Below are 13,705 nucleotides of genomic sequence, written 5' to 3' on the forward strand. Positions count from 1 at the left end.
TGTGTGTGTGTGTGTTTGTGTGTGTGTGTGTGTGTGTGTGTGTGTGTGTGTGTGTGTGTGTGAGAGAGAGAGAGAGAGAGAGAGAGAGAGAGAGAGAGAGAATGTATGCGCATGAGTATATCTACCACAGAAAATCATTTGATTTTTCAACATTTTGGGCAGAAATGTCTTTGTGCAGAGTGGAAGGAAGCACTGCCCTCCCTCGCAACTGGCTACATGATGTTATCATGTAGATCTCTGATGGACATACAGGGCGAGAAGAGCTAAGTTGCAGCCAGCAAGGACACAGAATAAAAACTATACTTTTGTGCCTGACTCGCACTCCACTACAGCCTGCTTCCAGAACAGAAACAAAATGTAAACTACATTGTACTACACGATAGCAGAGAGGTCTCTTGTTTTGGATATGACTTGGGGCCAATTTGTCAAAAAGACTACTACAGTATGAGATGTGTTTCCTTTTAATAATTCAATTAGTAACATCAGAAATTCCACTAGAGGGCACCAAGTGCTCTATATGTTGCATTGTGTGCTTCACTGAACTGAATATGACTAGTTCACCATACTTGTATTTGAATTGTTTTGCTTGTATTACTGTAATACTTTCACAGATTTCTTTTCTGATGTGTTATTGGAGTGTGGACGCTCAAATCAAGCTCTGATAGGTTTTACAAAGTTGACAGTCTTTAAGTGTGTTGTTCTTGGTAACCAAGGTGTCTGCCATTGATTGAGGACAACCTAGCTAAATACAGAACACAAAAATTTGCCACAAAATTATAAACTGGACACAAAAGCTGAAATCCTCTTGATTGGCATAGTAAATTGCACTCAAGAAGGCTAGCTGGCTCAGTATGGATCGGGTGAGTCAATGACTCTGTAAGTTGCAACTACTCTAGTTGCGACGTACTATGCTCAGCAACAAGATTTCAGACAATGACAGTGTGGAATCATGATTAGAGATGGGGGTATTAGAGGTGGACATAATGAGGGTCCAGCCCCATGGGGCCGGATGGTCCACTCACTGATCAGCTATGGGTGCGGGCGCCATGGAACCTTCCAAAGGCTCCGGAGATAGCATTCGGTGAGCCACTCTTCGACTTAGCAGAGAGGCTTGAATACAAATACTCCCATCTCTAATAGTGATATAAATCCTTGTCTCATACTCTACTTTCTTGTCCTAGCATGGCAAGGAATGTGCAACACTTGTGAGTTGTTGTATCACTGAGAATTAACATTTTGTGCAAAATTTCCCATGTATGCGAAAACATGGTTCATTTTGCACAACAATGGCCTTTTAAAAAAAATGCTGTTTCATGATTGTGCGAATTGTCCCAAACTAATTAGTACAATTGCTGCTATGATTAAACAATTGAAGGGCTGAATGGGTTGTTTGCATCTTTCTTAATAATCAACCTGTTCTTCTATAGTTGCTCTGTGTACATTTGACTTACCAAAAGGAAAGATCACAAGATATATTATGTGCAAAAAATATTTTGCACAAATTACTGAGGGGGGATGTGCCTATTAATTTACTCTCAGATGGAGGCAAGGAATCTCATGGTTCCTTTCAATTCCTCATCAAAATGTCTCCTTTTGTTAGTCTAAACTGATAGGAATGAACGATTAAGCAAATATTCTTTCCACCCCTAAAATGGAATAGCTGATACTTGCAGGGGTGGAGGGAATTCTTGTTGTTTAGTTGTTAAGTCGTATCCGACTCTTCGTGACCCCAAGGACTAGAGCATGCCAGGCCCTCCTGTTTTCCACTGCCTCCCGGAGTGATAATGATAATGATATATTCGCGAAGGCTTTCACGGCCGGGATCTAATGGTTGTTCTGGGTTTTTCGGGCTCTTTGGCCGTGTTCTGAAGGTTGTTCTTCCTGATGTTTCGCAACTGCTGTCCTCTGAAGATGCCAACCACAGAGACTGGTGAAACGTCAGGAAGAACAACCTTCAGAACACGGCCATAGCTGGAAAAACCCAGAACAACCAATGATAATGATACTAAATGTTTCTCTGCTATCCATGATTGCCTTGAATTGGGACTTTTTGTCAGATGCAAGTAATCAAATGGCAGCTTTGAGCCTGTTGTTTAAGTTGTGATCTGGTGTCAGCATCAGGAAGTCAAACAAAGCATAAATGAAACAATCTGGGGGAAACCATGTATAGTATACCTTGTGTGGCCGTTGGAGGCAGCTTGGGAGCACTGTCCAATTTTTCCCAGTGGTAGGTTGGCCGAGGGATGCCTTCTTCAGAATTGCAGTTCAGTGTGATGTCACTGCCAATGTTCAAAGATCCCTGAATTCTGCAGATTGGGGCAGAGGGAGGGACTACAAACAGTAGCAGACAGCAAAGAGGAAAAAAAAATTAGAAGCTATGTTTGATGGCTGGGGCCACTGGTCTTTCTTTCTACAGACTTTTAACCTGTCTGGCAATGGTGCACAATTGTGGCTATCCATATTTTTCACCTACAACTTTCCCGCTCTAGCTAGAAAACCAAGTAGTGAGGGCCTCGGGGAACTGCAACTCAAATACATCTGGAGGACGACAGTTGCCTGTGGACTGATGGTCACAGAGTACAAACAATTGTGTTTGTTTGTTTTCTATACAAAGTTGAAAAGGCAGGGTGAGAAGGTAGAAGGTACAGATGGCTTAAGACTACTCAGAAAGCAACAGGCAAGGTCACCTGCTAAGGCTTGTGTAGCTAGCAAGCAAGTTCTCATAGAAATTGCTGGCTTAATGGTGGCCATATTCGATTAGTATCCTCTACAGGGAAGAACAACATCTGCAGCTCCCCACCAGCTAAGACAATAAAAATATCATTAAAATTCTTTGCTTCAAGCCTTGTTCTGTCATCTGGTGAGGATGGGAAGTTTAATGTTATTCCCTATGCAGAAAGATACTACCAGTGGTGGGAGAAATAAGTATCCTTAGAAGTAACATAATTTTTTTTAGAAAAATGATAAAAATGGACCACACACATAGATTCTCTCACTTTCTTCATATAGCACCCTCTTACAAGCACTTTACAATATATCAATGTATACTGCAGTTGGTACAATTGTGAAGTGCCAAAATTCTGAAAGTTTATCTTGGACGATATCATGAGAGGATACAGCAATGTAAAGGCATCCTGCCTTTGCCCAAGATTAGGGTGAATTTCACTGCTGCTCTGCCACTTCCTCATCATTCTGTGTACCCTCAGAATATCCCAGAAAAATGTGGCCTTTTCCTGAAAGTCATTCTGAGGGAAAATTAGAACTCGCACGGGAAGCTCCCATTTCAGTATATTTTCACTCAGCACTATGTCTTAAGGCATGTGGTGCCAATAAATTTCCCTAGTCATTGACCAAGCTGTTCTGAGGTCTTCACAAACATTTACAAGTACTGAGCATGTGAATACTACAAGAAAGGAAGTTTGTAAATCATTCAGCTTTTTAGAGGGAAATGAAGGGAGTAAACCCACTGCTCAGCCGCCTTGAGACACTGAAACTGCAAAATAGGATGCTGAGTGGAGAGAAGTTGCAAAAGACAGTGAAGATGAGGGAAGGAAAATATAGAGGCAGGATTGTTAAATGAATGGGAGCAAAATAGGCAACTAACTTCAGGAAATAGGAGATATGCTTAAAGCAACTGGCAGCGGAAGTATCATGATGAAAGGAGAGACCCACAGAAAAAGGCTGAGGAAAGCTTATTTCTTTTTAATTAATCAATTTCTCAGTTGCCTTTCAAAACTATGCTCTCCTCAAGGCAGCTTGAAGCACAAAATAATACCGACATATTAACAAAACAGTATGAAATGAATCTGAGGGATGACAAAATGGAGGCCCTTAAGAATGGGGGGGGGGGGTATGAGCTGTAAGCAGCAATTTATGTTTACCTCCTGACCTGATCTGTATCCTAATAATTGTTGTACAAATGGAACTGGTCCTTTCCAAGTAATTTGGGAGATGGCCTGAGTCTATTTCATCTCAAGTTCATATCATTATTTTCTTGTTCCCAGATCAGTGGGGTTTTTTTTGTTAGTTTTGTTTTTTTAACTGAGTGGGAAACACAAAGGGTTACAACCTGTGGGAGGACTGCTAAGCAGAAACATCAATTTTGGGAAAGTGGCCATTGTGCTCTCATTTCAGCCAAATGTGCACTTTTTAAGTTGTGAAGGAGAGTTGCCTGCAAAGAAATGTTTTACACCGGTTTGGGAACTCTCTCCCAAACTGCTCTAAATGACAAAAACAGGAGCAGTGCTGAGCTGAATGCTTAGCACAGAATCTGTCAGTGGGCATTCTATGTAGATGATTCTTCCAATCCATAAAAAAACCCTCCCAAATAGATGCCCAGGCAAGACACCAAAGGACACATTTCCTATTTATGACAAAATGCACCCAAACCCCTAACATGATTTGAGAAATAATTTTTCTTTGCTGGCCCAACTGTGAAGCCACTGGAAGGGTCTTGTTTCACGCTGTCATCAAACCAAAAATGTGTAAATACTCTGGATTTAGTCTATTTTGCAGCTTTTCTCCAAAGACAAGGTTCATCCTGAGCTTTTAAAAAGGGCTCCAGCTGCTTAATTCAGTGCATTACTACTGTCATTCTCTTCTAACTACAAACCTGGAAAACTGGGCTCTAGGTTTCAAGGACACCACTGCAGTATAGGTTAACCAACTCCCTCCACCACCAGGGGCAGCCAAGGGTCTAGCCAACCAGCCTAAGGCTCTGAGCTGTTTGCCTGTATGGCAAGGACTCTGCTCATCTCTAACCTTCTTGCCTCTGGATTATCTCTGGATCATGACCTTTGCTTCCCTTGGATCTGTGCTTCCCTCTAGCAGGCCTGGAACACAGCCCTAACTACACTGCACCATAAGTATCTCTACTGCCCCAGGTTAACAACTCCAAGCAGACCCCAGGGTGAAGCATAGGAAGAGATGAACAAGGAAATTTGGGGAGCAAAGTGATTATTAACTAGAGTAGCCAAAGAGCACAGATTTGTCTGATGTCTTGATATGTTTTCTTTATCTAAAGGTGACAGGGATACAGAAGGAAAGTACCTGTATCATCAGGAGGGAAGGAAAAGGATTCTCTCTCCTCTGCCCCAATGGCATTAAGCAGTTGGACTAGAGATATACTGACTTTCTACATGTGGAGTAAGTACAGTAAGGATTTGGACATCACTATCAATGAGTAGAAACTGCCTTTTCACATACTATTATAACTAAGGACAACTGGACATGATGCTAAATCTGTCACTTGCTATGCCACAGTTGTTTTTATCATCATCACAATCTCTTTTGTGGTGTATTGTTTCTTTTTTAGTGCATTCCCAGCAAAACTCAACGTACACACCTCTGTAAGTGCTTTTGGTGGCCAATGGATGCCATGATGGTTGGGAGTAATTTTCATCAGGGTAAGAAAGGAGCACATCACGCTCTTGACAAAATACAGCCTGCTGCAGCTTATTAACAATAAGAATTAAATGAAACCCAACCATACATGGCAATGCAGCTGGTTTGTCTTGTATCATGTGCAGTTATGCTCTGGATATTGTGGGGTGGCTACAGAGGACCAAACAAAAACTGTGGAAGACAAGTTGAAGAGCTAGCAGGGTAATGCAGTGTTCTCTCCCACAACTGAAAATTCCAGCAGTAACTTTACCCACGTAACATTTTATTTTGGACCATCAGGAGATCCTGTTGTGCACAGGATTACCATATTCAGATGCAAATACAGCATCAACCAGGAAAGGACACTGTCAATAGTTGCCTCCGTGCTGTACAACACGTTCTCCTGCTAGGCAGTGTGTTGTGTTAAGCTGTTACTGTTGCTGTTATTCAAAACATTATGTTGTTTTATTATGTGTTCTATGCTGTAAAATTCCTTTGGGAATTGGAGGGAAGAAGTAATACGTAAAGTAGGCAAACAAACCAAATAAGGTCCCAAACACCTCCATAACCTCTGGGGGTAGGTCCACTCAGTTCCATCCCAGAAATCTATCATTCTTCTACCCATTCATCTGCCATATTCTGCCTTATCAAAGCACATACCCAAGACATTGAGCCCAATCACGCCAATATTCCGTCCCCCTCGGTCTGGTGGGTTGTTGACCAAACACTGGTATGTCCCAGTGTCCGAGAGCTGAGTGTTGTTAATGAAGATGGAGGCACTGGTGGTTGGCATTGTCATCGCAAACCCCACTCGCCCATAAAACTGGGGTGCACCATCAAAAATCTGACCCCCTTGGTAAATAATAACCTGGAAAACAAAGATACAATACTGTCTCAAGAGGAGTAAAGGTTACAATAAGGTCCCCTTCATTCATTATGCACAAGTTCCAACATCCTGTGGTTTTAGTGCAACTCACAAACTACAATTGTTTTCAATGCCTAGGACAAACCATATGGTGTGCCTGGATCCTTACTATGCACTCCATTCCTGCTTTTGCTACCATGGAGAAATACTCACACAGTAGATATAAATGGTATGGGGAGAACAATCAAGTGCCCCCTAAAGGGAAGAATCAAATCTAGTTTATTTTGTCTTTCCTTCTTTGCACCCAAGAGCAGAAAAGAAGCTTCTGCAAAGGAATGCTTCCAAACCCTCCCTCCCTTGGCTAGAAATGAATTTTCCTCTGGATTTTAGAGTCCTAAAATCCTTGATCTCATTCCCCCGAAGTGGATCCAATGAACAAAGAACCTTCTGCTATTCCTCTTTTTTACTGTCAAGTTTTATACAGATAATTTGCTCATTGGCAGCTTGCTGCAGCCTTCCATTCCTTTACATCTCTCCTCCCTCTCCCTGCTCCCTTAACAGTAATGATCTGCATCCATGTGCACTGATGCAGCAAAGAGAAGGGGAAACTACCTTGACTAGGAATTGGGGTGAAATTCTGGTGTTTCTCAAAATGACAGAAAAGTATGTTTCACATAGTAACATTACTAGGAACATGACGACCTGTATTTCCTAAATCTGAATTCAGTTGCCCCTTAATATCTGCACTTCTCAAATTTGTTTCAATGCAGTCATCTCAGCAAAAATGTACACAAAATTACAAGCAGTGAAACTGCATTCAAAATGTGTACATTGGGTGTATACAGAGTACAATGAAGCAAAGATAAGGAGAAATTGCATACAAAATACACACATATGTATTTTTGCAAACACAAAAAATCACTTAAATTTTCATGTGGATTGTTTTAAATGAAAAGTAGCACAGAAATGGGACACAACACACTTGTGCTTGAATAACTTTGAGTGTTACAGAAAGTAGCATGGATAGATTCATCCAACCATAACCTTGATGCAATTTTATGCAAGACTGCAAAAACATCCTGATTTCTATGGAATCTGCGCCATAGTTGGTGAGTCAATGGCAGTCCCATTGACTTAAGTGGGCCCACTCGAATTGTGACTTATTACACTAAGCAACATAATTTCAACCATTATTTTATGCTTTAAGAGGACACCCGGAAAATAAAAGCCTTCAATTTTCATAGAGTTTTGGCCAAAAAACCCCACACACTAAACAAACAAACAAAAAACATTGTTTAAGCCAATTTAATTTGAAAGTTTTAGTTACTGCATGCTCATTTGTCATCCAGTATAGAACTGCCTTGTACTAGAGGTAATCTATTAAGAAGTGAAAGAAAAAAAAGGGGAAATGGTGCTGAAAACAACACAATCCTCACTGGCACACCACAACTATTCTTGACTAGCAGTGTGGATTCATTTCAAAAGAATGCTGCATGAAAAAACAACAAATTAATTGTCTTTAAAATAGGGACTCTCTGCCCTACCCAGGGTGGAAAAAAATCAATGTTTTTTTTATAAAAACAACAAATTGATTTAAATCACAAGTTAAATACAAACAATGATTTTTAAAATTTAAATAATAAAAAAATCAATTTTAAAAATAGAAATGATTTAAATCAAATCCATCTGCCCCTATCTGATACTTGAGGAGACGGATACAACTAACCAAACTCAGACAAAACAGTTCCCTCTCTTCCCTCTCTCTATAACCTTTATGTGACCTACAGAGACCACTTCAGCTGGACTTGAAAAGAAACAGAGAATTTCTGCACTGAGTAGGCCGCAGTTGTCCCCAACCTTGGGCCTCCAGATGTTCTTGGACTACAACTCCCAGAAGCCTTCACCACCACCTCTGCTGGCCAGGATTTCTGGGAGTTGAAGTCCAAGAACATCTGGAGGCCCAAGGTTGGGGACCACTGGAGTAGGGGATTGGACTCGATGGCCTTACAGGCCCCTTCCAAAGTTACGCTATGATTCTATGACCCTATGGGGATCCCAGTATCAATAAAGGAGAAGGCAGAAATAAGCTGATTTGTGTGTTTTTTTTCCTTTCCTACCAAGGTGCAGATACCTGTTCAGGTTGGTTGGCGTTGGAAAGTGGAGTGACCATCCAGATGACGTTAAGGTTAGTGAACGAAGCACTGGTGGTGAAGGTGCAGGGCAGGATTGCTGTCTGGCCCCGGGCAACTTCAACACTCCTAGCATTCATGAACACCTCAAGGGGACTCACTAGACCTGTAAAGAAAGAAGCATTAAGATGACATACTGTACTCCATTTATCCAAATAACAATGTTGAGTCTGAAAGTGGCATAACTGGGTGTACAAAGTAGGAATGTGGAAAAAAATTAATTACTTATTTGATAAGATACCTATCTCAACACACTGAAACAGACTCAAAAACTGGTAACTCCTGCAACATTTCTCATATCTAGAATGAGAACAGGTCAAGAAATTGTATTTGATTTGTTTTTTTAAAAATTCATTGATGTTTTCTCATTTTGTAGGAAATGCCTCTATAAAAACTAATGCCCTTGTTACCTCAGAAGCAAAAGCCACACATGTACATGCACATAAACACAAAGGAAGCATGGAAGTACAAAGATTATTAGTTAAAAAATTGAAGACTAACCATCCAAAGCTTCTAGCTTTTAAAAGCCAATCCAACAAGGCAACAGCTATTACAACAGCACAATTTGTATAACAAAAATTATGTAACTTGTTCAAAGTGTACAAAAATGTCCTCATGAATGTGAAAACTCTATAGAATACAAGTAGAAAATGTCTCACTCACAAACTAGCTGAAAACAGTATTTCTTTTTCTCACACTGAAGGAGATGAGCAAGTATGTACATCCCCAAAACAAATATGATTACCAGCTTCCCAATGTCTCCACAAGTTCCTCTTGTTTTCTCTTTTTTTCCTTTACCTTTCTCCCCTTCCCCTCCCCCATCAACCAAGGAGCCTCCTTGGCCCACTTTTCAATACATGTTTCTGCCATGAGTAATAAAGAGCAGCCAGTGGTGTTTCTCTGGCTCTTGATGTATAGGATGCAAGAGAAAGACAAAAGACACAGATTCATATTGCTAAGCTAAATAGCACCTGCAGGGCTACAGATGGCAAAAGCACACACAACTGCTTCTGACAGGTAAGCGTACCAAAGGTGACAAGGGAGTAAAGAGGGGAAGAGGAGTGTGTGCTGAGTTTGCATCTGTTTATGTTGGGACAGGCTTATTCAGAAGCACAAATGCACACAGCGCCATAGGCAAAGACATGAAAAATAAAAAGGTATTTTTTAAAGAAAAAAAATCCTGCAATTGTTTTCAACAAGTATTCTAATAAAGGGTTCCATCGCCACGACCACCACCATTTGTTGCTTCTAGAACCAAAAAACAATCCTTTGTATTTTATTCTCAGAGGTATGATAGCTGCATTTTTCCTTCCTTTCTTGTAAGAAAGCAAGATATTTTTCCTGGCACCATCAGCTTGGTGGCTTGGCACTGGTAGCACAATTTAGGATGCAGTTACATTATTTTTAAAAAATACTTAATTTGGGTTAGCATGTTTTAAATTGATGTAAAATAGGGTGAATACACAACACAAATGGAAGTGCAGATTAATTTGACAGGGAATTAGCTCAAGTCTCTCCATTTTTTAAACTATCCCTTATATCTGGTCTAATGAAAGAACAGAATGCCACATAGGAAAAAAAATCTTAACTGTCCAGAGTAGACATGTTCTAGATGGGTGGTATATAAATCTAATAAATAAAATAAAATAAATAAAATAAATTAAAACAGACCTTTCTTTGACACTTAATGGAGAGTGAAAGAGTAGCCCTGACCTTCCCCCCCCCCCCTCGTGTCTCCTATAAACAAAATGCTCCTGCCGAAAATGAGTCAGAGGGAGGGCTGAAACTGACAAGGTCTGTACTGGGGGAAAACACAGAGATGTCTGTCTCCCTGCACAAAAAGTATCAGGCTGCAAGGAAACCTGTTTTAAGCTCTCCCCCCCAATGTAGCATTTTGTTTATCGCTATATCAGATGCAAGAATTAAAAAAACACACAGAGAAGCAAGAGGACAGCCACACTGACAAAAAAACCACATGACTACCAGGTGACTTTAAACGAGATTAAAAAGCTCTGATCCAGGACCCGAGTTATTTTATTAGTAAATAAATATTTCACTCAAGTTGTGTGAAATTGTGATAGCACCTGGTTTTGTTTCAAGCACTTTTAAAAAACTGCAACATGGAATGGGTTCTTTGAATTTTTTTTAAGCAGTCAGGTAGTGCTTGCTTCTGTGCTTGCTATGCATGCTTATTTCTGTGTGTGCTTTGCTTTTTAAAAGGAAAGGACTCTGGTTTTGCACAAGCATTTTGCACTGCATAAATCCTGAGTAGGAAAATAGCATTACTTGTTTTATTCTCACACTAGATCTTATGGGGCTTGAAACTCTTTCTATGTCTAGGTCTCTCATCATGTTCAAATATCCTAAACTAAAAAGAATGCACAATTTAGTGGATATTTTTTCCACTCCTATTGTAGACTAGCTATTCTCAACATTTTTGGGGGGGGTGAGGGGCATGTCTCTCTAGGAGTTCTTCTCAGGTTCCAGGGTCCCCTGTCAAACAAGGATACAACAGGAACAGATATTTTTCAGAAACTTCAGAAAGTTCTCACATTTTCCAATCAATGGTTCCCTTAAAATGTGCCAAGTCCCTCCAGGGGGTCATATGGCCCTCACTAAGAATGGTTGTTCTAGATTGCTTTGCCAGTGCTATGCAAAGTTACTAAGCCTTAGACTAAATATAACAAATAAATACTCACAAATACAGAAGGGTATCAATAAAAAATGAATCACCAGATTTATTCAAAAATTGCTAATTCATCAATTCATATTCATACGAATCAATGCCCCTGAAGAATATAAATCAATGAATTTCTAGTGATTTTTGATTCTTCATTTCATTTGGCTATAAAACCCAATCTTCACCAAACATGGAGGGATTGTGGAGGAGAGTCAGTAAAAGCTTGATTTCAGTGTCACTAGGTGACTTAGCTGGAACCTACTGTGTATAACTCAGACATCTAAACCCCGAACTTCACCAACCCTAGAAGGATTGTAATGAAGATTCAGGAGAAACTTGCCTGCAAATATGGTATCCATAGATGCTTGTGGGGCTATTTTATCAAGTTTTAAAGTAAAAAAAATTGAAAATTTTGTAAATTCATAATCTGTGATTCATCAATGTTGATGACTCATAGAACAAAATAAATTACCATTTTTGTGATTCATGTCCATCTCTATTCACATTACTTGCCCACTAGTTTACTGTCCAATACATTTCCTCATACCCTACATTTTGTAACAGTGCAAGTATATTAAAATATTGTTTTTGTTTTAGATAGTTAAGTGTATTATTTATTTATTTATTTATTTATTTATTTATTTATTTATACCCCGCCTATCTGGTCAAAATTTATTTATTCCTTCCATTTCCTCCTGTGAGTTTAATAAGGTGGCATACACAGCAATCCTACTCTTCCCTTACTTATAGTAAGTCACAAATAGAGTAGGCCCACTTGAATTACTGGAACTTATGTAGGAAATGACTTGCCAAATCCCCACTGATTCAGTATGTCTTACTATAGGGAATAACACTTTTCAGCCACTGATTCAACAGTTTGCTTTATTATTAACTAGTAGTTGTAACTAAGACCAAGTCTAGTTTAAAGATCAAGAACCATAAGAAAGAAAAAGTGAGGGGTTTGAAATTCTCTGTCTACAGTTAGCTTCAGTAACAGCAGACCTAGTAGGATCATTTAGTCATAGTTGTTCCCACTTTGGTGAGATACTACATTTTATCTTAAATCATTACACTCACATAGTATTCCAAATGCAAATAACTCTTCATCCTTTTTGGGTGATTTATTCAACCCATATTTGGTGAACCATATGTTTGCTGGGGTATAATTAATCACCATGTTTCTTGTGCACAAAGGAATGGCATGTACATTCTACGTCATACACAGTTTTCTTATGCAGCTTTTGTGACGAAATGATTCTAGATCTATTGTGTGTGCTTTTTCCAGTTGCATACAAAACAGAATAGACAACATGTTTCAAACTGTCATTAAATTCCCATCAATAATCAATTAAACCACACAGGGCCAGGTCTAGGACTGGCTCAAAGTTTGCAAGTATATTCTCCTATAGAAGACTTGCAGAAGATGTTTACAGTCCATTAATTGCAATGGGGTGTAAACAGTAAAAATGCCCAGTTGTGTGCCGATGTCACATAAAATCAATACAAAATAGGTGACTTCCCAAGTCCTGAGTTATACTGGGCACCTCTACTATCAAAGTCCTATCTGGGAAACATACTAGCTAGCTGCACGCACACAAACACACACACACGCAAACCTCTACTCAATTACATTAGCACCAAGGGAGCACTTTTGTAATGAATAAAAGAGGCTAGCTGCTAACAGCCGGGCCAGACTGCAAATCCTTTTTTTTTTTTAACTGTGAGGTTCTCTTCAATGTTTTACATTCTGGCCTTGAAGCAAGAAGAAGCGAAGTTAATAATAAATGTTGCAATTCTGCTTCTCCTTTGTGTAGGATAAATGTTTGGCAGACCATTGCTTTGGCTGGGAAACAATTTTTTAAAGGCAGCAAAAATCTATTTCCAGGGCTTTCTTTAAATAGGGGTGTATATGCTCCCCTATACACCCCACGACAATGCAGTGTTGATCCTGGCCCCCATTCTTCAATGCTCTTTTCTCTGTTTTTGAAAAAATATGGCATGCTCGTCAGGCAAAACGATCTTGGCAACAGGGGCTGGAGAGTTCCTGAACACCCATTTATTTCAGCTACCATAAACGCTCAGGATGAGTAACAAAGTATTTGATAAAAGTAGTGGAAAATAAAAATAAAAATATGATTACTGGCATCCTCTGGCTGCTTGAGTGCACATCCAAATTGAATGGGTCAGCACTGCTTCTGAAATGACTGCAGCCTCAGGACATGGGCAACCACCCAGCAAAAGGAGTTCCATAAATGTGGAGCAGCTAGCAGGAGCATCTCTTCTTGCTCCGAACACTTGGAACACATGGCTCTCCACAGGGTCTCAATAAGCATCCAGAAAAGTGAACAATTTTCTAAGGTTAAAACCAGCTGAAAGTACTAGGAATCTGCAGAAGGCAAAAGAGTCCTCAGGTGGACTGGAGATGGAGTGCTCTAGGTTAGAGGTGAGGATCCTTGTTTTCTCTCCCTGGTTGCTTTCCTGTGGGAGAAATATGTAGGGGACAGCATGTAAGCTGCAATAGGCAGGGCCAGACCCAAAGAAACCCCTTCTTCCTGTCTCATTCCTTATTACTTTTTCTTTCACCCAGTC

The 13,705-nt window shown here is 39.9% G+C and overlaps 1 protein-coding gene across 5 annotated transcripts in view; it reads right to left on the minus strand.

Annotated features, from left to right (window-relative positions):
- The window catches only part of IGSF11 (immunoglobulin superfamily member 11), a 235,217-nt gene that overhangs the window by 24,473 nt on the left and 197,039 nt on the right, over positions 1 to 13,705 (minus strand). For 4 of the 5 annotated variants that reach the window (XM_072993804.2, XM_072993805.2, XM_072993803.2 and 1 more), the window contains exons 2-4: positions 8,379 to 8,542; positions 6,043 to 6,250; positions 2,176 to 2,331 (exon numbers count right to left, since the gene is read on the minus strand). In XM_072993804.2, coding sequence (XP_072849905.1) covers positions 2,176 to 2,331; positions 6,043 to 6,250; positions 8,379 to 8,542 — 528 coding nt within the window. The remainder of the gene's footprint in view (positions 1 to 2,175; positions 2,332 to 6,042; positions 6,251 to 8,378; positions 8,543 to 13,705) is intronic. The other variant, XM_078389968.1, reaches the window with a different exon arrangement.

This window comes from Pogona vitticeps, chromosome 3 (assembly GCF_051106095.1).
Source record: "Pogona vitticeps strain Pit_001003342236 chromosome 3, PviZW2.1, whole genome shotgun sequence".
In the NCBI taxonomy this organism is placed as follows: Eukaryota; Metazoa; Chordata; class Lepidosauria; order Squamata; family Agamidae; genus Pogona; species Pogona vitticeps.